Genomic DNA, 25,047 nt, shown 5'->3' on the forward strand with positions numbered 1-25,047 from the left:
GGCAGTTTTCCACTCATCACCTTCGCGAATGCGGACCAGATTGTAAGCGTTTCTCAAATCCAACTTGCTAAAAATGGTTACTCCCTGAAGGAGTTCGAAGGCGGAGGTGAGAAGGGGCAGCGAGTATTTGTTCTTGACGGTGATTTTATTCAGCCCGCGGTAATCGATGCATGGTCGGAGTGTTTTGTCTTTTTTTTCCACAAAGAAAACCCCCGCGGAAACAGGAGAGGAGGAAGGGCGAATTATGCCGGCAAAAAGGGATTCAGAGATGTATTTCTCCATAGCCTCTCACTCAGGGAGGGAGAGGCTATAGAAACGACTGGTTGGCAACGGAGTGCCGGGGAGCAGGTCAATAGCACAGTCATAAGGATGGTGGGGAGGGAGTGACTGTGCACGGTCTTTCTGAAAAACCTCAGCAAGGTCATGATAAACCGAGGGAACATTGGCTAAGTCGAAAGTCACAGGCGGCTCGGATGGAGAGGCCACCCAGCTGGAAGTCGAGGCAGCTCTTAGGCAAGTCATGTGGAACTCCTCCCCCCACCTAGTGATACATCCCTTCTGCCAATTGATACGTGGGTTGTGTTGTTGAAGCTAGGGGTGCCCCAAAACCAGCGGAGTTTGAGTGGCTCGGAAGACAAAAAAACAAATCTCTTCCGAATGGTTGCCTGACAGGGTGAGTGTTACAGGTTTGGAAACGTGCGTGATGTCGGGAAGACACTGTCCTGACAAAATGGTGACACGCAGGGCATGAGGCAAGAGGTCCAGATTCAGACAGAGCTATTGACCTAATTCCGAGTCAATAAAGTTCTGTTCGGCAGCAGAGAGATGTGCTCGGCCGCAGAGAGATGAGAGCTGCCTATCTGCATGGGTTCTTCCTCACTGCCCCCACTCCCTAGGTGCTCAGGAAAAAACAGATTCGGGCGCAGCTCCCGCTCCCAGTTGCCCCAGTGCCTCATGGGAGGTGTAGTGTCGCTGCATCCGGTGAGCCCGCAGCTGCTCATCCACCTTAATGCATAAAGACATTAATTCATTAACAGAAGTTGGCAGGTCACGCATGATTAATTCATCCTTTAATTCTTCCCATGTGTTGTTCAAAAGCACGCTTCTCAGCGCTTCCTGACCCCAGCCTGTTTCTTCGTCCAGAATCCAAAAATCTATTGCATAGTCAGACATGCGCCGCTTACCTTGTTTGAAGTTCAATAAGCGGAGTGCAGCTGTTTCAGTGCCGGAGCCTTGGGAGAACACAGTCTTAAACTTAGATAAAAAAAATCTGTATATGTTATCTCAGGGTCCGAATTCAATATGACCTGAGCCCATTTCAGTGCTCGATCTCTCAGCAGTTGAACGAAAAACGTTGTTTTAGCTCCGTCATTGTTATGAAAACGTCACTGTTCTCTGAAGATCAATGAGCATTGCGCTAGGAAACCGGCACATTTGTCTGACTCACCCGAGAACGGCTCCGGCATAGGCAGGGGTCCCTCCAGAGAAGGTGTAACGCCCGGAGGTGGACTGGCTGCCGCAGCGGCAGTCGGAGAGGCTGGAGGGGCTGCGTTCGCAGACGGGAGATTCCCTGTCTGGACGTCAGCCTCCAGAGGAGTAAGTCGGGCGGCAGCATGAGTTAATGCAGCGATCTCATTCCTCAATTGCATTAGCATTTGTTCGTGACGAGCTAACGCCACCTCCTGAGCAGCCAATGCCTGAGCCACAGGATCCTGACCCGCTGAGCCCATGTTGGCTGGATAGTTCTGTCACAATGTTTGAAACAGATTCACGCGCAGACGAGGTATATATATATATATTAAAAAAAAAAACACCCAGCACGCCCCTGCGGGCGGTTTATCCTTCAAGCTCGGGCCTCTACCAGAGGCCTGGGAGCTTGAGGGTCCTGCGCAGTATCTTAGCTGTTCCCAGGACTGCGCTCTTCTGGACAGAGATCTCCGATGTTGTTCCCGGGATCTGCTGGAGCCACTCGCCTAGCTTGGGAGTCACCGCACCTAGTGCTCCGATTACCACGGGGACCACCGTTACCTTCACCCTCCACATCCTCTCGAGCTCTTCTCTGTGCCCTTGGTATTTCTCCAGCTTCTCGTGTTCCTTCTTCCTGATATTGCTCTCATTCGGAACCGCTACATCGATCACTACGGCCGTCTTCTTCTGTTTGTCTACCACCACTATGTCCGGTTGGTTAGCCACCACCATTTTGTCCGTCTGTATCTGGAAGTCCCACAGGATCTTAGCTCGGTCATTCTCCACCACCCTTGGGGGCATCTCCCATTTTGACCTCGGGACTTCCAGGTTATACTCGGCACAGATGTTCCTGTACACTATGCCGGCCACTTGGTTATGGCGTTCCATGTATGCCTTGCCTGCTAGCATCTTGCACCCTGCTGTTATGTGCTGGATTGTCTCTGGGGCATCTTTACACAGCCTGCACCTGGGGTCTTGCCTGGTGTGATAGACCCCAGCCTCTATGGATCTTGTGCTCAGAGCTTGTTCTTGTGCTGCCATGATTAGTGCCTCTGTGCTGTCTTTCAGTCCAGCTTTGTCCAGCCACTGGTAGGATTTCTGGATATCAGCCACCTCCTCTATCTGCCGGTGGTACATACCGTGCAGGGGCCTGTCCTTCCATGATGGTTCCTCGTCTCCCTCCTCTTTCTTGGGTTTCTGCTGCCTGAGGTATTCACTGAGCACTCGGTCAGTTGGGGCCATCTTCCCAATGTATTCTTGGATGTTCCTTGTCTCATCCTGGACTGTGGTGCTGACACTCACCAGTCCCCGGCCCCCTTCCTTCCGCTTAGCGTACAGCCTCAGGGTGCTGGACTTGGGGTGAAACCCTCCATGCATGGTAAGGAGCTTTCTTGTCTTTATGTCAGTGGCTTCTATCTCCTCCTTTGGCCAGCCTATTACCCCAGCAGGGTACCTGATCACGGGCAGGGCGTACGTGTTGATGGCCCGGATCTTGTTCTTACCATTCAGCTGACTCCTCAGGACTTGCCTGACCCTCTGCAGGTACTTGGTGGTTGCAGCTTTTCTAGCGGCCTCTTCATGGTTCCCATTCGCCTGCGGGATCCCCAAGTACTTGTAACTGTCCTCTATGTCTGCAATGTTGCCTTCTGGTAGTTCAATCCCCTCAGTTCTGACTACCTTCCCTCTCTTTGTTACCATCCGACTACACTTCTCCAGTCCGAACGACATTCCAATGTCATTGCTGTATAGCCTGGTAGTGTGGATCAGTGAATCGATGTCTCGTTCACTCTTGGCATACAGCTTGATGTCATCCATGTACAGGAGGTGGCTGACAACTGCTCCGTTCCGTAGTCGGTATCCGTAGCCAGTCTTGTTAATGATCTCACTGAGGGGGTTCAGGCCTATGCAGAACAGCAGTGGGGACAGAGCATCTCCTTGGTAGATCCCGCACTTGATGGTGACTTGTGCTATGGGCTTGGAGTTGGCCTCTAGTGTTGTACGCCACATCCCCATTGAGTTCCTGATGAAGGCTCTTAGGGTCCCATTGATCTTGTACAATTCTAGGCATTCCAGTATCCAGCTGTGGGGCATTGAGTCATAGGCCTTCTTGTAATCAATCCAGGCAGTGCACAGGTTGGTCAGTCTGGTCTTGCAGTCTCGGCTGATTGTTCTGTCTACCAGTAGCTGGTGTTTTGCGCCTCTGGTATTCTTGCCAATTCCTTTCTGTGTCCCTCTCATGTATTGACCCATGTGCCTGTTCATCTTAGCCGATATGATGCCTGACAGGAGCTTCCATGTAGTACTGGCAGGTTATATATATATATATATATATATATATATATATATATATAAAGGTGGCAGGTAATAGATGCCCACATAGCAGAGAGGTCTGGCCCTGATCTTGTGTCAAGCCAGCATTGCTGGCTGACTTCTGGCTTGGTAGATGGTATGTCATCCAGATATGGGCCAGGCCTGGCATAAATGGCACTGTCTATGTGATGGCATGCCACATCTGGCCTGATTGTGGTTTGGTTTATGTGGCCCAGGCTCATAGAAAACAGGTCTGGCCCGGATCCGGCATCAAGCTGGCACTTCTGACTGACTGGTGTCATGGCAGGGTTTATATCAACCAGATGTGGGCCAGGTCTGGCAATGATGGCACTGTTTAAGGTACACATTAGGCTGACATCTGGGGCCAGAGGTGAAACTGTTCCGGGCCAGCACAGGACCAGCAGTGTGTCTGCAACTGGCCCATGGCTGCACACAACATACACATGACCCATATACCCAGTTGTATCAGTCTTTACATCCTCCAAGCAGGGGGTAACTGCTCATGCACTCAAGGGAAGTCTAGGATTCCCACCGCAGTGAGGAGCGCTTGTGGTGCAGATGACGTTTCCTCCTAGAAGTGGGCGAAAGGGAAGCTGATGCCACATGAGCTGAAGATGTAGTGGCAGCAACCTCCTCATCATCTGACCTCATGCGAGATCCATCTGAGGCAGTGAGGGCAAGTGACTTGTGCGTGACGTAAAGGTGTATTTAGGCGACTCTGGGCAGAGGAAGAGGCTCAGCGAGCCAACCCTGAGCTGGCCAATGTCAGCCTGCGCCAGCACAAGGGCATAGAGCCCCTCTTTCAACAGAACCAGGGAGTCCAACACTTTTGCCAGTTGATGAATGGTGATGCGGCTCCCTTCTGCGTCCGTGGCCTCCAGCACGATGGACATTGTCCTGGAGTCTGAGGACCTGCTGATGAGTGCTCAATTCTGCACAGACTGCCTACCTCAACTGCTTAGTCCATGCTGGTCAGGTTGTGCTGTCATGGTGGACCAAAAACGCAGACTTGGGAGAAAAACAAGGTAGCAAAGGGCGAGATGTTTATTTAGGCTGATGTCAAAACAAAAATAAAGCAAGGAAAAAGCTAAAACTAAAACATGGGAAAAGCTAAAACTAAAACATGAGAACTGTGACTTGAACATTGCCTTAACAGGAACATGAGAAACTATGACATTAGAGAACTAGAACATGAACACTAACCTGAACAGGAGAAAGAAAACTCTGTGACGAGACCTGACTTGGCGTGGAGACAAACAGACAACCCAACAAAGAACAGGTGATAAATATACAGAAGGGTAATGAGGGAAGAGGAAACATCTGGGGAGACACAGCTGACACAAATAGACGTGATGCCACAGGGGAAAGTAAAACAAAGCACATTTAACATGGAAGTACTAGACTCTTCAAAATAAAACGGCAGGGCTCGCAAAATTTCAAAATCCCTGGTAGCCCTTCGGGCAGGCACTCTTCAGTTTTTGGTTGCCCAAAATAAATTTAAGTAGCCCGAATAAAAAAAGAAGAGGACAATTTTTTGATAGATGTTTTGTTTCCTTTACAATATTATACTTTAATGTATAATATTGTAAAGGAAACAAAACATCAATCTAAAAATATTTAAAACACAAATTACAACAACAAATTACAATTATCAACTCAAATATTTGGTTCTAATTGAACAGAAATTTCTATGAACTTGCAAGAACTGTGTAGAACATGAATCAGTGTTCAGTAAGAGGCAAGTGGAACCAAGATCTAGGACATTTGCGTTTTGAAAATTGCAAAGACTGCTAAATCTTGCCAATGGTAGTTCACTCTGTGCAACATAGTACGCTGTTCTAAACAGCTTTTTCAGGACTTCTTGTTATGCTTGGTTTGTTTTTAGTATGTTTTTTGCAATTGGTGTTTGTTCTGGGAGAGATACTGCAGACTGGGCAATAATGCATTTCTTGCATTTCTCATGGGTTCTGATGGAGTCTTTCTTAAAATGACTAGTCCCAGTAACAAAGGCGCTTGTCGACTCAGAAATTGAGGGAAACTCACAACAGGCCTGGCAGAACATCATGTTATTTAGCTTGTCATATTCCAGCCACATAAATTATTTTGTCCATGAAACCAAAAAAGCTGTGCTTTCCTTTTGCCTCATAGTCTGATTTGTCATAACTTTTCCGATTTGTGGTAAGCTTTTCTTTGGCTGCCCCTTCTTCACCCTGACCTGTCTTGTTTGGCTCTGCAGAACTAAAATACCTGCGGAAAGCCATCTGCTTTTACACACATATATACATAACGATCAGCAAGTCTGTGCGCAATCAACCTCTATCACGTTTAAGCTTGCTGCAGGAGATTTCACTTGTCATGTTTGATAGTAAGCTAACCATTGATAAGAAAATGCCAGAGGAATTGGTGCGCAATTAATCTGTGACTTACCAATCAGTGCTGCCGCTCTCTATACACAGTTCGCGCGATCGCAAAGTGAAAGTGAAAGTAAAAAACAAGCGCAAATTCAAACGCGATTTTAATGTGTCACATATTGACAGTGGCTCATCGATGCTGATGACATAATTACTCAGCTACATTTGCGAAAGAATGGAAAAGCATTGACATATCTTTCCTTCCTATGATAGCCTGACAGGCAGGGCTGAGATGGATTTTGGTAGCCCGACTGGAAAAATCGCTAGTCCCGGGACGTCGGGCTAGCGATTTTGTGAGCCCTGAATGGGATACGTTGAGAGACGTAGACATCACACACAATCTTGATGTGGACACAACACTGACATGAGAAACATGACAGACTGGACAGGAAACATGATACATAACTAAGGAGACACAGATGGCACAAAACCCAAAATAAAACTCAACTAAATCCTAGCTAATTATAAAAACACAAGACATTAACATATTTCCAATGTAACATACGGAATAAAAGAACCCTCACTATAGGGTTTGAGAAAGTCTTTCAGTTACAATGTTCCTATTACATATTATTATTATTATTATAATTAATAAAAATAATCTGTTTATTGTATAAGATTAAAATAAAATGATAAACTTTAAGGGAAATGTTTACTGAGGTTATAAATCAAGTGAGCATAAGGGTAATGCTTTGAGACTTTATTACCAGTGTTGGAAAGGTTACTTTTAAAAAGTATTCCACTACAGTTTACAGAATACATGCTCCAAAATGTATTTTGTAACGTATTCTGTTACATTACTCAATGAGAGCAACGTATTTTGAATACTTTGGATTATATTAATATATTATCAAGCTTTTTACAACTAGATGAATGCACTATTGCTGTGTGATTTCTAATTTTTAATGAAGGATACTCGCCATACCAACACCAACTAGATTTTTAAATCTTAATATAAAATGAGTAATACTAGGGTGGGCATTAGGTAAGGCTGCACTTTTTGCTTCCATCTTGTATAGAAAACTATTTTGCGCATGTATAAAACAGGTCTGCGGCTCCAAACTGTAGTTAAGGGACATCTGGCTAATACATTGGGTTCTGTGTCTGGCTCATTACCGAAAAATAGCTTTACTTTGTTGTGTGGGTCAACTTTGCTAGCGAGAGACATACATTAGATTTTTTTAAACCAGAGAATGCACCCACTGCTGGTTATTAGAAGGAATGCACATTTAATTTATTTTGAATGATTCAGAAATCTAATGCTACTCGGTGCCATTACTAGTAATCCATCTTTTATAACAATATTCTCTGTATACTTCTGTTTGTTAGATATCAGCTCTCAAGTTACCATTGTCACAAAGACCTTCCTGCGCTACAAACAACTGAGGGTGTTGTTGGATAGCATCCGGAAATTCTATAGTAACATAAAAGTGATTATTGCAGATGACAGCTTAGAACCAGAGAGCATTACTGGAGAAAACATCCAGCATTACATCATGCCTCCAGCACAGGTATGCACATGCAATAATTTCATGATTTATGAGTATTTAGCAATATTTTGGACTAAAATTACATTTATAGAACATAAGATATGCAATTGTCGATTAAATTTATGGAAGATTTATCAAGTACAATTTCAGTCAAACCATCAAACCAGGTACCATTCCGATATATGAATTCGGGATGTTTTTTTTTTCCCTCAGGGCTGGTTTGCAGGCAGAAATCTGGCTGTGTCGCAGGTTACCACCAAGTACTTCTTGTGGGTGGATGACGACTTTTTGTTTTCTGAGAAGACAAAGATAGAGAAACTTGTGGAGGTGATGGAGGCAGTCCCAGAACTAGATATGGTAAGGATAAAATAGCTTGTGTTGGATCGTTCAATTTGTTTTAACTGGTTTAAGTAGAACTGTAACAGCTACAGTAGTAGGCTGATGACCCTAACGTTGTACTTTTAGAATATGCAGTCTTCGTTGTTCTCCTAGGTTTTTGTATTCAGGTGGCAAAAACTAACAATTCTAACTGACACAGAGAAAAATTATTTTCAAGATTCAAGAATTAGGGTGAAGGGGTTGGGATGGTATTTTTACAGGTGATACCATACACTTAATGAGTTAAAAAGGAAGGGGAAAAGAGGAAGAGAGCTGAGTATATAACAAACTGAGATGGTCTTTTGTTTTTAAAAGTAATTTAAGATTATTCTTCTCAATCACCAGTTTTGAACATCTGTTACATCTGTTTAGGGTTGACTTTATAATGAGTTGTTTGGTTTTTCTCTAATTAGGTTGGTGGGTCAGTGCAAGGGAACAAGTTTCACTTTTCTATTCTGTATGAGGAAGGAGATGCAAACGAAGGTGGCTGCCTCTACAGGAAGTCTGGTGGGAAATTCCATTCCCTTCCTAGTTACCCACAATGCCATTTGGCCAGTGGAGTGGTCAACTTCTTCCTGGCTCGTACAGATGCCATGCAGAGGGTGAGATTTGACCCGAAGCTCCAGCGAGTAGCACATTCAGGTAAGTCCAGATCTCAAAACAGTTTACATTGAAAATTGCAGTATGATTTTTTGTCAAATGGCAAATCTCTCTTTCTGACTTTAGAGTTCTTCATGGATGGCCTGGGCTCTTTGATGGTTGCCTCATGTGGTGATGTGACAATTGACCATCAACCTAAAACTGGCGAAAACCGTAATCCTACCTACAACAAATTCAGAAGCCCTGGAAGAAATGATAGAGAATTCAAACTACAGCTTCACTTTTTCAAAAACTACCTTAAGTGCATTAGATATGGATAGAAGACTATAAACGAACATAAGAGTCAGTTGTTGTCATACATGTTGCACTTCATCTGAACATTTTCTTATCTTTCATTTTTATTGTTTTGTCATTGTTCCAGAATTGACAGAGCTTGGGATTATTAGTGAAAATAGCTATTTTGTGGCTTTCTGTTGGGTTTTATTGTTCCTGATTTGATTTCTTAATTATTCTATAGAAAGTTTGATGTCTTATGCTATTGTTAATAAGGTTAGGGTTATTTAATCTAGTATATTGAACTTTTATTGTTCTGTTTTCTCCACTATTTCTTTTTCTTCAATATATCAATGCTTTTGTTGCTAGCAGATAGTCATAATCACCCATAGTTTGCATGGATCACACAAACATTTACTATTTACTCTCTGAACATAAAAAATGAAAACCAAAAATATGTCACACAAATCAGAAATGGATAATGCTCACTTTCAAAGAACTCTTCATAATTTCAGTACTGTTGAAATAGTAAGCAAGTGCTTGTGGTCACTTTCATACAAAATATGCATACAAAATATGTGGAATTTGGCATCCTGCTAGGGACGAAAGCAATAGTAAATTGTAAATGGCGTTTATTTGTATAGCGCTTTACTTAGTCCCTAAGGACCTTTAGACTGCTTTACATGACATTCAGTCCAAGGGTGTCGATTTGGCATGGACGGAAGGGACATGTCCCCACCAATATTCAGCGATTATTGAATTGTCCCCACCAATAATTTGATCTATTCGAGTAAAGAAAATCAAACCCTATAAAAAGAAAAAAAAGAAAAAGATCTGTCAACGTCTCATTCACCTAGCGGTGCAGAAAGGGTTAAATTACGTCCTCTACTGGAGTCCTACCTCATGTGACAAATATGGCCAATGTGATTGGCTGTGCCTTTCAGGGAGCTCTGTTTAGTTTTTGCAGCGGCAAGCCTGCGCTGCGAGGAAGAGAGGAGGATGGCAGCAAAAAGGAAGAACCTGGATATAAGTATTTTTCAAAGAAACCTGCAAGTCACTTGATGGGTTGAGATTTTATTATTGTCATTTGTATTAGGAAATATTTAACCATATATGCTTAGAGGTGGATAATCAATTGTGTAGTGATAGGATGTGTGATCTTTAGCAGGCTGCAAAGGCTACATCCTGGGAGCATGGGAAGAGGTCGTACCTTGTTTTATTGTTTTACGGTAGGATTAGCGTAGCTATGTTAGTTTTAGTCTAAGTGCCTTTTTACATATAGATGAACTGTTGGATTTTCCAGACCAGCAGGTTAAGGGAAGTCGTTTATGGGGCCATACTCTGACCCCACACACACACGCACACACACACACACACACATACAGTATTCTCTGTTCACATGTATACCTATGTAAGATGTTATATATTAATGACCCTATGCATATTCATTTAACCATAATAAAAGGAGTGCTATGGGGAACCTGGCTGAGAGTCTGACGGAGGTCAAGTGGTGGGACGACACTTGGCTCCAGGCAGGTCTCCCTCATGCATGAGTAAACCAGAGAACTTTGGTGCCTTGTGTCTTGCTTTTTGCTGCGTAGCAAATTGTCCTTAACGTTCCAGCGAACAGGTTTACGTTACAAACCTATCATTAATTGGTCCTTCTTGAGCCGGATCCTTGGAATCGACGTTCACCGAGGGGAAAAGGGACACGCCGAAAGACTGACGTCAGCCAGGACTTATAGAGGCCCTGCGGCAAAGCCCCGAGGCCAGCCTATTAATTAATGAAAGACCAAGACAGACTTTTAATTCATTTGAAAGCCTGATGCTTAACATTGCCCACCCCAGCTGTGAAACTCAGAAACCAGTCTTACTTGTTATCATCTATCGTCCACCTGAGCCTTACACAGAGTTTCTGTCTGATTTCTCAGACTTTATATCTAATTTAGTTCTGAGCTCAGATAAAATAATTATTGTGGGTGATTTTAACATCCATGTAGATGCTAAAAATGACAGCCTCAACATGGCATTTAATCTGTTATTAGACTCAATTGGTTTCTCTCAAAATGTAAAAGAACCCACCCACCACTTTAATCACACTCTAGATCTTGTTTTAACATATGGCATAGAAACTGAACATTTAACAGTGTTTCCTGAAAACCCTCTCCTGTCTGATCATTTCCTGATAACATTTACATTTACAATAATTGATTACACAGCGGTGGAGAGTAGACTTTATCAAAGTAGATGTCTTTCTGAAAGCGCTGTAACTAAGTTTAAGAATATAATCCACCCACTGTTATCATCTTCAATGCCCTGTACCAACACAGAGCAGAGCAGCTATCTGAATGCTACCCCAACAGAGGTCGATTATCTTGTTAATAATTTCACCTCCTCACTACGTACGACTCTGGATACTGTAGCTCCTGTGAAAACTAAGTCCTCAAATCAGAAGTACCTGACTCCGTACCCTAAAGCAGATGACTCGTAATCTGGAGAGGAAATGGCGTGTCACAAATTTAGAGGATCATCATTTAGCCTGGAGAAATAGTTTGCTGCTTTATAAGAAAGCCCTCCGCAAAGCCAGAACATCTTACTATTCATCACTGATTGAAGAAAATAAGAACAACCCCAGGTTTCTCTTCAGCACTGTAGCCAGGCTGACAAAAAGTCAGAGCTCATTTGAGCCAACAATCCCTTTAACGTTAACTAGTAATGACTTCATGAACTTCTTCACAAATAAAATTTTTATCATTAGAGAAAAAATTACCAGTAATCATCCCACAGATGTAATATTATCTACAGCTACTCTTAGTACCATTGATGTTAAGTTAGACTCTTTTTCTCTAATTGATCTTTCTGAGTTAACTTCAATAATTACTTCCTCCAAGCCATCAACGTGTCTTTTAGACCCCATTCCTACAAAACTGCTCAAAGAAGTCCTGCCATTAATTAATTCTTCGATCTTAAATATGATCAACCTATCTCTAATGATCGGCTATGTACAACAGGCCTTCAAGCTAGCTGTAGTTAAACCTTTACTCAAAAAGCCATCTCTAGACCCAGCAGTCTTAGCTCAAAATAACTCCAACCTTCCTTTCATATCAAAAATCCTTGAAAGAGTAGTTGTCAAACAGCTAACAGATCATCTGCAGAGGAATGCCTAATTTGAAGAGTTTCAGTCAGGTTTCAGAGCTCATCACAGCACAGAAACAGCTTTAGTGAAGGTTACAAATGATCTTCATATGGCCTCTGACAGTGGACTCATCTCTGTGCTTGTCCTGCTAGACCTTAGTGCAGCATTTGATACTGTCGACCATAATATCCTATTAGAGCGATTAGAACATGCTGTAGGTATTACAGGTACTGCGCTGCAGTGGTTTGTATCATATCTATCTAATAGACTCCAGTTTGTGCATGTAAATGGAGAGTCCTCTTCACACACTGAGGTTAATTATGGAGTTCCAGAGGGTTCAGTGCTAGGACCAATTCTGTTTACATTATACATGCTTCCCTTAGGCAGCATCATTAGAAGACATAGCATACATTTTCACTGCTATGCAGATGACACCCAGCTCTATCTGTCCATGAAGCCAGATAACACACACCAATTAGTTAAACTGCAGGAATGTCTTAAAGACATAAAGATCTGGATGGCCGCTAACTTTCTGCTTCTTAATTCAGATAAAACTGAGGTTATTGTACTTGGCCCTGAAAAGCCTAGAAATATGGTATCTAACCAGATTCTTACTCTGGATGGCATTACCTTGGCCTCCAGTAACGCTGTGAGGAACCTTGGAGTCATTTTTGACCAGGACATGTCCTTCAATGCACATATTAAACAAATATGTAAGACTGCGTTCTTCCATTTGCGCAACATCTCTAAAATTAGAAATATCCTGTCTTAGAGTGACGCTGAAAAACTAGTTCATGCATTTATTACTTCCAGGCTGGACTACTGTAATTCATTATTATCAGGATGTCCAAAAAACTCACTGAAAAGCCTTCAGTTAATCCAAAATGCTGCAGCAAGAGTCCTGACAGGGACTAGAAAGACAGAGCATATTTCTCTTGTTTTGGCTTCCCTTCATTGGCTTCCTGTTAAATCCAGAATTGAATTCAAAATCCTGCTCCTCATATACAAGGTCTTAAATAATCAGGCCCCATCTTATCTTAATGACCTTGTAGTACCATATCACCCTATTAGAGCACTTCGCTCTCGCTCTGCAGGCCTACTTGTTGTTCCTAGAGTATTTAAAAGTAGAATGGGAGGGAGAGCCTTCAGTTTTCAGGCCCCTCTTCTGTGGAACCAGCTTCCAGTTTGGATTCGGGAGACAGACACTATCTCTACTTTTAAGATTAGGCTTAAAACTTTCCTTTTTGCTAAAGCATATAGTTAGGGCTGGACCAGGTGACCCTGAATCCTCCCTTAGTTATGCTGCAACAGACATAGGCTGCCGGGGGATTCCCATGATGCATTGAGTTTTTCCTTTCCAGTCTGTTAGGGTTCCTGGGTCGGTGACCCAGTGTTTTGTGTTTTTGGTTATTTGATTTTGTTATCACCTGCATCCCCTTGTCTAGTTCGCGTCTCTGTGTATCCTTAGTTCCTATATCCCCGTGTTCAGTCAGTGTTTGTGTCTGCCCTGGTCCCACGTCTCTGTTCCCTCTGTAGTGCCTGCATGTGAGTCTGTGTTATGTGTTTCCTGTTTTACTTTGAAGGTCTCTGTCTTATCTCAGTGTGTTCAGATTATGCTTCCTTTGGTCTCGTCAGTTCTGATTTGCCCCAGCTGTGTTTCCCTCCTGTTATTCATTCCCTGATTGCTCCCTCTGTGTATTTAAGCCCTGTGTTTCTCTGTGTCCGTGTTGCGATCTACCGTTTACCTTGCTGTGTGTTCTGTCATTCCTCCAGTTTAAGGTTATTTTGAGTTTTTTCAGTTATGATATATTTTGAGTATCACATTAAAGCCATTTTGAGTTCACGACTGTCTCCGGAGTCTGCACCTTGGGTCCTATTCCTGTCTGCACACAGCCACACCTAACACAGTCACCTTTCTCACTCACTATGTATTAATAGACCTCTCTGCATTGAATCATATCTGTTATTAACCTCTGTCTCTCTTCCACAGCATGTCTTTTATCCTGTCTACCTTCTCTCAGCCCAACCGGTCGCAGCAGATGGCCGCCCCTCCCTGAGCCTGGTTCTGCCGGAGGTTTCTTCCTGTTAAAAGGGAGTTTTTCCTTCCCACTGTTGCCAAAGTGCTTGCTCATAGGGGGTCATATGATTGTTGGGTTTTTCTCTGTATCTATGAAGCGCCTTGAGGTGACTTATGTTGTGATTTGGCGCTATATAAATAAAATTGAATTGAATTGAAATTGAATGAAGTGTATGGGCAGAAATCTGTGCCATCAGAAACTGAATTTGAATAAGTTCAATTTGAATTTGAATTGCTCAGATTGAATCTGAATTGTAACTTGAATAAATGCTTTTGAAAACTGAATTTGAATTAGTCTAATTTGAAATTGAATTTATGGTTTGAAAATGATCATCACTAAATTGAAATTGAATTTTATATTTTGAAAATGAATTGATTTGCTTTGAAACTGCATTTTATCCTTTAAAAATTCAGCTCTCGAATAATTTCAGTTTCACTTCTCACCATTCAGTTTCAGTTCTACAATTCAATTTCAGTTCCAAAATTCAGTTTTTTGGAACTTACATCCGGTTCCGGTTCAAGCTCAGATTAATAGAACTACGTTTTACTAGCGGACCGAAAGTGTTACTGACGGGAATCTACAGCGTCTTGAGCTGAATTAAGACTTCAGAAGTCATTCGTCATGTCGAATGACCAGCGGATAAACTCTCAGGTTGGTAATAAATGTATTACATGTATAAGAACAAGCGTCATGTTAACAAAAGATAGCCGTACAGTAACTGTTATGCTTATTGTAGCTGTTAGCTAAAAACGGTAATTTAGCGTAGTTTGCCCTGAATTCAGCTTTGACAAACGAATATAATCGACTGTTTCTAGTAGAATTCCAAAGTTGTCATCTTGTACCCTCTCAGAATGCTTGCAGAGACCCCTACAGTAGGGAAACATGCAAAACGGTGCCCAAACCTTTGTATTTTAGCTTTATTTATGCCTTACACAGCATCCCAACTCTTTAGCTAACTTCATAACTTTAGCTAAAGTGAATAGTTAGTCTAATACTGACTGACGCGCAGAAGAAATAGTTCTTTATGGAGCCTAGATGGTGTGAATCATGAGACCAATGTCTTGTACCAAAAATATATTGAATAAATAGGGGAAAGGGGAAATGGAACAAAATAATTGATACAACACACAGCGTAAATGTCCACAATTAAATAATAAATCAATGCTGTGATTTTTCTGTGCAAGAGTCCTTTTGTCAAGAGTCCTTTTTTGGTCCTTTTCTTTTTAAAGTTCACTTTTAAGGTATTCCTCCTTAGGGTCCAGCTTCATACAATGGGGAAATATGTCCGTAATCCAAAGACGGCTAAGTGGGGGAAAAGAGGGGAAAACAAAGAATGGTCCTACCGGCTCGCCACTTCAATATGAAGAAGATCAATTCAAAGGGGGGAAAAAAAACCTGACCGCTGAGTTGAAATGAGTTTATAAATGAATTGAGGGGAGAAAACGCTTTTTCTTCCAACACCGTTCTAAATGCCATAAGCTCACAGCCACAGCAGGAGTCGAACCCAGAAGTATCCCTCCACAGCCGGTTTTCAGAGTTGCCGCGACGTCGAAGGAGCCAATCAGAAGAGGGACCTCAAATCAGTCATGTGACAGGGAGTAGTTGACATGGGTTACACAACACAGCAGCCATCCTGCAACGGCGCCGTCTCCAGCGCCGGCCCAGACCCGCCTCGTGTTCCCAGGGGGCAAGAAGCATCGAAGGCGTTGGAAAGGGAGGGGGGATGAGTGAGTGCTTATTAGTGTAAGTGTATGTGTGTGCGTGTCCATAGTTCAGCTGAGACAGTGTCCTTCGCCCTATCAGGCTTAGTAAACAGTCCTCCAGCCAATCCAGGTGGCCTTGCATGGGATGGGAAGAATAGTCACTCATTTAGGCCGCAGTGTCACAGGCTGGGTCTCTGACCCAGCGCTCTGAGTTCATGTTTGTATTTTTCTCATTTTGATATGTGATTAGTTTTTGTGTCATTTCCTATCTAGCTTTAGTTTAAGCTGTTATTTATTATTGTTCCCTTGGTTTTCTATGTTTTGGGTTCTTGTATTATTCTTCACGTATTAGGTCTGTTTAGTTGTGTTGTCATGTCTAGTTTTAGTATTTCCTGTTTTATTCTGACAGTGTCATGTGTTCTTTGTTCATTGCATTTAGCTTTCCTCCTCCTGGTCCTGTCATTTAGGTTTATGTCAGTCAGCTGTTTCCCCCATGTGTCTCCACTTCCCCTGATCACCTCATGTATGTATTTAAGCCCTCTGTTTTCTGCATGTCATTGTCGGGTCGTCTGTTTACCTCACCTCAGTCATAGTTCTAGTCTTCGGCTGTATTTCCACGTTAGTCATAGTCTTAGCCTGTTTATTTCCACCTCAGTCATAGTTATAGTTTTTGGTCTTAGTACCTTTAGTGTTTTTGTTTCTTAGTGTTTTGCCAGTTCGTTTTGGTTTCCTGGTTTAACCCTGCCGTCATTTTAATAAAGCCTCACCTTTCTGTTAAGACCTTACTACTCCTTGTCCTCATCTGCTTTTGGGTCCTGTTTCCACACACATCGGCGCACCCCGCCGTGACACGCAGATCTATTTTATTCAATTTTCCTTTTTTTCCCTTCATCATAAAACATGTGACATGCTGTCATGCACTTCACAAAAGAAGTTTGTTCTGACGTATTCAGAGTTGTGTATCTAAATACAGGATTCACTCGCACATCAAAACAGGAAACTCAGTGTTTTAGAGTCTCCACTCAACACACAACAAACTCCAACACATCTCATTCACTCGTGCTAGAATTCAGTCACCTTTCATTAATCTAAAACCGATCAACTAATTTGCATATCAGCTATTAACCCACTAAGTTGACAGGACGACAGGAAAGCATGTTCAAAATATTATCACAAAAGACAATTTCCCTCATACAGTAAATCTATATTAACAACTAAATTTATTGTCTGATCACTGGTTGGTCAAACCAGGATCTTTTTTCCCACAAAAGTTTAAATTGTTGTCCTGCAACCTAGAGAGTCAATTTTTTTTGCATTGGATAAATTCAGTATTTGATAACAAGTGTCTGCTAAATTGACACTATTTTAACACTGATGAAAGATAACAAGCTAATTTTCATTGCATGGGTGTTTGTGTTATTAGGCAGGTCTAATACATGTCTGTGGAGCTGCATATCCAGCAGAGCATGTAATGTGCTATGAGTTCCACTGGTCTTTGCATCACACGAGGTGACTTAAACAAAATGATAAACAGACTCACACGCTTAAGATGTTGTCTAATCTTCATGAGTTATTTTGTGTTTGGAAGTGTTAGTATGGTTACTGCATATTCTGCTTGTGTGTGTGTGTGATTTTGTATGTTTCTATTTTTGCAGTGTTTCAGACTCCTTCTCAATTTTCCCACTTAAGCAGTCAGTTTTCTTTTCCCAGGTTTTTTTACCCCAAATTTTAATTTCCCACATTAAATAACAAAATTTGTGTTCTCACCACTCTCACTGAGGAGACTTCTTAGCAGCTGCTGCCGGTTTCTTGGCTTTGGCCGCGGCGGGCGTTTTGGCTTTGGTCTTAGTAGCCTTGTTCATCTTGAAGGATCCGGAAGCCCCGGTGCCCTTGGTCTGCACCAGAGTGCCCTTCGCCACCAGGCTCTTGATGGCGGTCTTGACACGGGCCTTGTTCTTGTCCACATCGTAGCCTCCGGCAGCCAGAGCCTGCTTGAGAGCGGCCGCGGACACGCCGTTGCGCTCCTTGGAAGCGGCCACGGCTTTCACAATCAGCTCGCCCACGCTGGGGCCGACCTTCTTGGGCTTGGAAGTCGTCGTCTTCTTCTTCTTGGCCTGCACCTCTGCGCAGGGCGTGTTTATGATGGAGCCTTTCCCACCACAGCGCCGGCACGTTGAGCGCATCACGAAGGGTCCATTTTTTTCATGTAGCTATGGTCGCTAGCAAGCATGCTAGCCGCATGTGGCTTGCCCGAGTCACTCAGTCCTTTCTGAGCATTTCGACATGCTGCCGCCGCAGAACCTGGCCTCAGATCCAGCAGGTTTAGCGCGCTGATCTCCAAAAAAGTCCCGAAAGCCAGAAAGACGTCAAATAAGTGTCTCGTGCTAAGCGCTCGAACAAAAACTCCTCTTCACGCCGCCATCATGCTCGCCCCTCCGTGGAATTCATCCAATCAGATAGGAAGATGGGTTTGCTTTCTTCTTCTGCTGCTTTTTTTTTTTTTAGATTGCTTCTGCAGCCTCTGCTCCGATACTGCCGCTGCTGATCAGGTTTTTTTCAGGTAAGAGTGAGAGTTTTGAGACAGATCGTGCTGTAAATAAGTCAGCCAGAAACTTGGCTTGAACGTTTCCAATTGTTAAACTATAACTTTTCGTCCGACCGCTGCATGTGGAAAATTGATTCAGGTCTGCTTTTCACCTGAAAGTGACAAACTAAGACATTTTTGTTATTATCATCATCTCTCTCTCTCTCTCTCTCTCTCTCTCTCTCTCTCTCTCTCTCTCTCTCTCTCTGTGTGTGTGTGTTTTTGTGAACAATCCGTTCTTAAAAGCATAAAATGAGATTATAGTTGTTTTTTTGGCTGATCAACACAAAACCTTTTTCCTATAATTATTTTTCATCTACCATGTACATTTTGTCTCTTTTTCACTCTTTTTTTTTTTTTTTTTAATAATAGCTGGTGACCTGCAGAATCACCGCTCTCACAATCAGAGGCAATTACTTTTACACAGCGCACAAAAACACTGTGACGTCAAACACATTCACACTCACTTTTTCAGCTGCATAAATAAATCACATGGCTGATGATATGTGCCATGGTGATCCATAAATATGATCACCAGTTTATTTAACTATTTTTCAACCCAACAAAACAAATAAACAAAAACATGATGCTGATGTTATGAACACTCTACACACAAGTCAAGATGCAGGAAAACTGCTCACGGAAACGCTGCACACTCCAGTTATCACAGTTATCATAGTTCTGTTTGTGTGAATTATCTGCTTTCATTATTAATACCAGTTTATAGGTTGTTATCCTTTTTATTATTAGTTTGAATGCATTAAAATTAAGTTGTAATTTAGCTTTTTGTTTATTTTAGTTTACTCCTCTTGCATTTATATCTATTCAGTCGGGTCTGTTTCCAACCCTTTTTTAAACTACTTCAAACTACTGTGATCTCTAATTTTCACTGGGTGAGGGATTATTATGTTCTTCCTAGTCTGAACTGCTCTCTTCACCTGAGCTGCTATCCTATTCTGAGTTACTGTCTTCTTTGTTTCTTACAGTCACGTACAAAATGTCCCTCTTTTCCACACCTCCAGCATGTAGTGTTAAAGTCGCTGTTTGGTGTGTGTGTGTAGCCTCTACCTCTTGCTCTTCCACTATGCATTCCTCTCTCTTTCTTTTGGATTAGTCCTGCTCCGGCTTGCTGTTTTTCTAGACATTTCTCATCAGGTGTTAATTTTACTTGTTTATCACCCATTTTCAAAAATTTTGCTGGGCCGTCGCTGCCACGCTTGACTTCAGAGTGGTTTACTGATACGGCCTTCGACTTCACCCTAACGGTGAAGCGGTATCAGTTTTATGAGATGAAACTCAACCGTTCTCCTTTGTCACCAGCACATGAGCCTCAGCAAAGAAAACAAAAATGGAAGTAGTTCAGCAGCGTATTGTGCTGTAAAATCAACTTACTTCCAGACACATACACACACATAGACAGTTGCGCGCTAATTTGTCACGAGATAATTTCAGCTACCTCTAAAACTGGTCAAAACACAGTTCCTTTTGGCGAACTTAAACCTAATTTTTTACGTTACTTTAAACCTTTGCAGCCATTTTATACTTGTTTTTATTTACTTAAACATATTTGAATTCGTCACGAAGTAATTTCAGCTACCTCTAAAACTGGTCGAAACACAGTTCCTTTTGGCGAACTTAAACCTAATTTGTCACATTTCTTTAAACTTTTGCGGCCGTCTTATATACCAAAATAGTGTTTCTCACTCTCCGACGTCTCACTGGTGGTTCAGATCATTGGACTGAATCCCACCGCCGTGGACCAGATTATAACACCGGCCCAGACCTGAATTTAACGTCCTGGGGCTCTCTCCTCATCCAAGAGGGCTGTGCACAGGCTTCGGTGCTGGCTCCCCACGGCGTCAGGAATCAGTGCTGGATCTTGGAACAGAGTCACAGATAACAATTCTGATATTTTCTGCTCCGGCTACGAAGGACCAAATAAATGTTAAGGAAAATATTCTAAAACACTTCTTCAGTAAAGACTCAGAGAAGAGAAACACACAGAGTTCTTGCTAGCAAGGGCAGCTCCCTACTGAGAGACTCGCACTAAGAAACTGCCCTGGTCTTTATTTATACTTCTGTGTGTGTCCTGCTGATCAAAGGGTCATGAAAGCACAAAAGGTACATCCTTGGTCAGGAAAGGGTAGTCTCCCCCTCACCCTAAATAACATGGTGAGGAAGTCCAGCAGTTCATCTATATGTAAAGAAGCACTTAAACTAAAACAAACATAGCTACGTTAATCCTACCGTAAAACAATAAAACAAGGTACGAACACTCATGCTCCCAGGACGTGGGGGTGCATTCCAGGAGTGCACACCAAGCCTGCAGCCTGTTAGAGATCACACACAATTGATTATATGCCTCTAAGTATACATGGTTGAATATTTCCTAATACAAATAACTACATGCAGTATTCTACCATATGCAAACTTATATCACTAAAAGATTATACTGACTACTAAATACAATTTTCCATTGACAGGTAGTTTTTGTACTGGCAATTAAATGGTTGAATAAATTCATCCATATAGAACGACTCTGGCCTCCCTGACTGTACTGAGCATTCCGGGCAACTAAGGTGGTCATCAGTTATGCCTGTGATGTTGATTAGTTTTAGGGAAAAACTCTGTTCCGATGGAATAACAGCGCCAATGACAGTGGCGAAGATCCCCTGGAGTCATGGCCAGAGGGAAATATAAGCAAAAGGTGGCAGAACACCAGAAGTGTTATACCATGGCTTCAATTATATGGTTCTTTCGAGCAGCTAACCCCAACCCCAACCCCCATTAACCAGGCAGACCAGAAACATGACAGATAAGATTGACAGATAAGATTTGTTCTTGGTCCCTCCAATGCCACCCGAGTTTTTTCTTTTTTTTAAATGACACTCTTCTGTAGGTTTAGGTTTACTTTGCTACTAAGCAAAGTATCTCAAAATATTTCCCCTAGATTGTCTTGCAGTACAGAATTTACATCAAATGCAAAAATAGAATGCCAGTGCATGAATTTAACATGTACGCAGATTAAAAGGATTTGGCTGATGGATGTAGTGTGAGGTGAAATAAGGTGAATTTCTATATCAAACCATTACTCTGATCCTTCTCCATGCCTTTTTTTAGCTTTGTTTTTGTTAACCCTTGTATGGTGTTCGGGTCCGTGAGACCCGTTTTCAGTTTTTCTCAAGAGAAAAATTAAACAATGAATTATTTTTTCAACCTGAAATTCATTGGCTTTGGCTTATTTTCTGTGAAGAACATAAATCCGAACTAATTTTCAATGACCGAATGCTGTACCTCCCCCCACGCATTTACATTACATACAAGGTGTTCGGGTCCACTGGACCCAGGTCTAGTAAAAGTGTTGAAAGTGTAGGTCCTGTGTTCCCACACTCTGTCTTCCTCCTTTCTGGTGCTGCTGATAGTGTTTTCTTCCCCTCCTGCTCCGCACAAAGTTGCAACATTGTTGAAAATTCAACTATCAACACCGTCTGCTCTGACATCTCACACATTTTACCCTCTTTCTTGAGGGATCCAAATTTTATTTTCTCATACCCTGTCCCACCTGCAAATTAGGGGCAAAATACTATAAATAAGACTTTGCCAGTGTGGTTCTTTATGACAACTGATCAAGATGGCAAAAGATTATCTACTGCGAGGGCCATGCAATTGATTTTGGAAGAGAGAGGGGCTTCAGATGATGATGTTGACAAAGAGGTTTCAGAATATTTCACATTTCTGAAAATTCAGAGTCTGACCGTGACTTTGAAGAAGAGGATGAGGTTGAGCACCATTTAGTAACAAAACGAAGACGAGTACCCCATCTGCAGCCAGCTCCAGGACCAGAACAAGCCCACCAGACAGCAAGTGAAGAAATATGGATGTCAGTAACTGGTGACATTGAATGGTCTTCTTGCCCAAGAAATGAGCCACCCTGCAGAGCTGTTACTGTGATAAGCCAGGGCCAACACGGCTGAAGTTACTCATGTGCAGGACATCAAGTCTTCATTTGAGCTTTTCATCCCAGATTCCATCCAGAAATTTTTTCTGCATTGCAGTAATCTAGAAGGAAGGTGTGTTTTTGGAGAGAGGTGGAAGGAGATGGACCAAATTCATCTAAGAACCCCAAAGGCCTACTTTGGGGTTCTTATCCTTGCTGGAGTTTTCAGGTCCAAAGGGGAATCCACAGAATCCCTGTGGGATGCAGAAACCGGCAAGAACCTTTCTGTGCATCAATGTCTCTGGAAAACTTCCACAAAATTTCCAGGATTATTCCTTTTTGATAACCGAGACGACAGACCAGCTCGACGGCAGAGAGACGAGCTAGCTGCCATCAGGACAGTGTGGGATAAGTGGGTGCACCACCTCTCCCTGTTTTACAACCCTGGGCCATTGATGAGCAGCTGATCCCATTTAGTTGTGAAACATATTGCTTCACGTGTAAATGTGTTGTGTCTTTCCACTCACTCCACTTGATTATAACTGATTTATTTTTTTATAACATTTTATAATAAAAAAAAAAAAAAAAAAAAAAACAAAACGAGAAGCACATTCATTCATAAATGTGATCTAACAAAGGTAAAGGGAAAAAAATTAATCATGTTTGCTGTTCATATGGCTTGTAATTGGGATGAAGTAAACATCTGTTGAGTAATTTAACATAAAATTGTTTGATAGTGTTAATTTGGAAAGCCAAAACTCTAGCGGGTCCACCAGACCCATGAACACTGGCTGAGTAACAAAAATACGAACACCACACAAAGGTTAAACACCTACTTTATATGTTTCAATGTCATGCTGTTTCCAACAGGTCATATATGCCAGTGAAATCAAAGATCAAAACTAACAAGGATTTGGTGAGTAACGTCAACAGCAAAGCAATGGTAATATTTAAAAATAAAAAATGTTTAATAATACATTTTTTTGATTCTTGCACTTCACATTTGTGATTAGGTAAGTAGAAAGTTTTCAGTCTCTGAAGTGCCAGAAGTACGAAGTAAAATATGTTTTTTATAGTGCTGTCATCGTTAATCTCACACCCCGTGCTTGGGGCTGATTCGCGCTAACATGTTGACACCGTACAGCCCCACGCACTGGGTGATCCGCGCTAACTCGCTAACGGAGATTTGCCGTGTTAATGCGGTTGTGGCATTAACGTCATTTTAACAAGATTAACACTGACAGCACTAGTTTTTTATTGTCATACAAGCTGGTCCATTTGAGTCTTTACTAATCTGTTCATCATTTTATTTTGTATTGCCTTTTTAAATAGATCTGCATTTCAAAAGTTATTCAAAAGTTCAAAACGTCTTTGGTGAAGATCAGAACTGGTTTAAACACCAGTATCACTTGATTAAAGAACTCTGATTAAATCTGTGAATCGTTAAATTTCAATTCACATGCCCTATGAAAGTGAAAGCTTCTGCAAGTCTTTCTGATGTTTCCTGTTCTTGATGTGACTAGACTACAATGTAGAGGACAGTCCTTCATGGAAAGCTTTTTAGCTAAACTTGCCATTGTACAGGGAGTGCAAAATTATTAGGCAAATGAGTATTTTGTCTACATCATCCTCTTCATGCATGTTGTCTCACTCCAAGCTGTATAGGCTCGAAAGCCTACTACCAATTAAGCATATTAGGTGATGTGCATCTCTGTAATGAGAAGGGGTGTGGTCTAATGACATCAACACCCTATATCAGGTGTGCATAATTATTAGGCAACGTCCTTTCCTTTGGCAAAATGGGTCAAAAGAAGGACTTGACAGGCTCAGAAAAGTCAAAAATAGTGAGATATCTTGCAGAGGGATGCAGCGGTCTCAAAATTGCAAAGCTTCTGAAGCGTGATCAGCGAACAATCAAGCGTTTCATTCTAAATAGCCAACAGGGTCGCAAGAAGCGTGTGGAAAAACCAAGGCGCAAAATAACTGCCCATGAACTGACAAAAGTCAAGCGTGCAGCTGCCAAGATGCCACTTGCCACCAGTTTGGCCATATTTCAGAGCTGCAACATCACTGGAATGCCCAAAAGCACAAGGTGTGCAATACTCAGAGACATGGCCAAGGTAAGAAAGGCTGAAAGATGACCACCACTGAATAGGACACACAAGCTGAAACGTCAAGACTGGGCCAAGAAATATCTCAAGACTGGTTTTTCTAAGGTTTTATGGACTGATGAAATGAGAGTGAGTCTTGATGGGCCAGATGGATGGGCCCGTGGCTGGATTGGTAAAGGGCAGAGAGCTCCAGTCCGACTCAGACGCCAGCAAGGTGGAGGTGGAGTACTGGTTTGGGCTGGTATCATCAAAGATGAGCTTGTGGGGCCTTTTCGGGTTGAGGATGGAGTCAAGCTCAACTCCCAGTCCTACTGCCAGTTTCTGGAAGACACCTTCTTCAAGCAGTGGTACAGGAAGAAGTCTGCATCCTTCAAGAAAAACATGATTTTCATGCAGGACAATGCTCCATCACACGCGTCCAAGTACTCCACAGCGTGGCTGGCAAGAAAGGGTATAAAAGAAGAAAAACTAATGACATGGCCTCCTTGTTCACCTGATCTGAACCCCATTGGGAACCTGTGGTCCATCATCAAATGTGAGATTTACAA

The 25,047-nt window shown here is 42.3% G+C and overlaps 2 protein-coding genes across 5 annotated transcripts in view; one reads left to right on the forward strand and one right to left on the reverse strand.

The window, feature by feature from the left end:
* LOC146578795 (beta-1,4 N-acetylgalactosaminyltransferase 2-like) overlaps positions 1–9,781 on the forward strand; it is a 41,923-nt gene extending 32,142 nt beyond the window's left edge. For 3 of the 4 annotated variants that reach the window (XM_085268863.1, XM_085268862.1, XM_085268861.1), the window contains 4 exons: positions 7,539–7,720; positions 7,913–8,056; positions 8,491–8,719; positions 8,804–9,781. In XM_085268863.1, the coding sequence (XP_085124989.1) occupies positions 7,539–7,720; positions 7,913–8,056; positions 8,491–8,719; positions 8,804–8,997 (749 nt within the window). In that variant the 3' untranslated portion in view covers positions 8,998–9,781. The remainder of the gene's footprint in view (positions 1–7,538; positions 7,721–7,912; positions 8,057–8,490; positions 8,720–8,803) is intronic. The other variant, XM_085268864.1, reaches the window with a different exon arrangement.
* Positions 9,782–17,639: 7,858 nt separating this feature from the next.
* On the reverse strand, positions 17,640–18,050 carry LOC146578797 (histone H1.5-like). Its single transcript, XM_085267847.1, has one exon. The coding sequence runs from the start codon at positions 18,048–18,050 to the stop codon at positions 17,640–17,642; it is 411 nt and encodes a 136-aa protein (XP_085123973.1).
* Positions 18,051–25,047: the final 6,997 nt, after the last annotated feature.

This window comes from Mchenga conophoros, linkage group LG3 (assembly GCF_057382185.1).
Source record: "Mchenga conophoros isolate Kocher_MC1m ecotype Shallow Benthic linkage group LG3, M_conophoros_male_GT1.1, whole genome shotgun sequence".
In the NCBI taxonomy this organism is placed as follows: domain Eukaryota; kingdom Metazoa; phylum Chordata; class Actinopteri; order Cichliformes; family Cichlidae; genus Mchenga; species Mchenga conophoros.

Excerpts from the sequence above, each read along its gene's own strand:
- LOC146578797 (XM_085267847.1), bottom strand. The coding sequence starts at position 18,050 with ATGCGCTCAACGTGCCGGCGCTGTGGTGGGAAAGGCTCCATCATAAAC.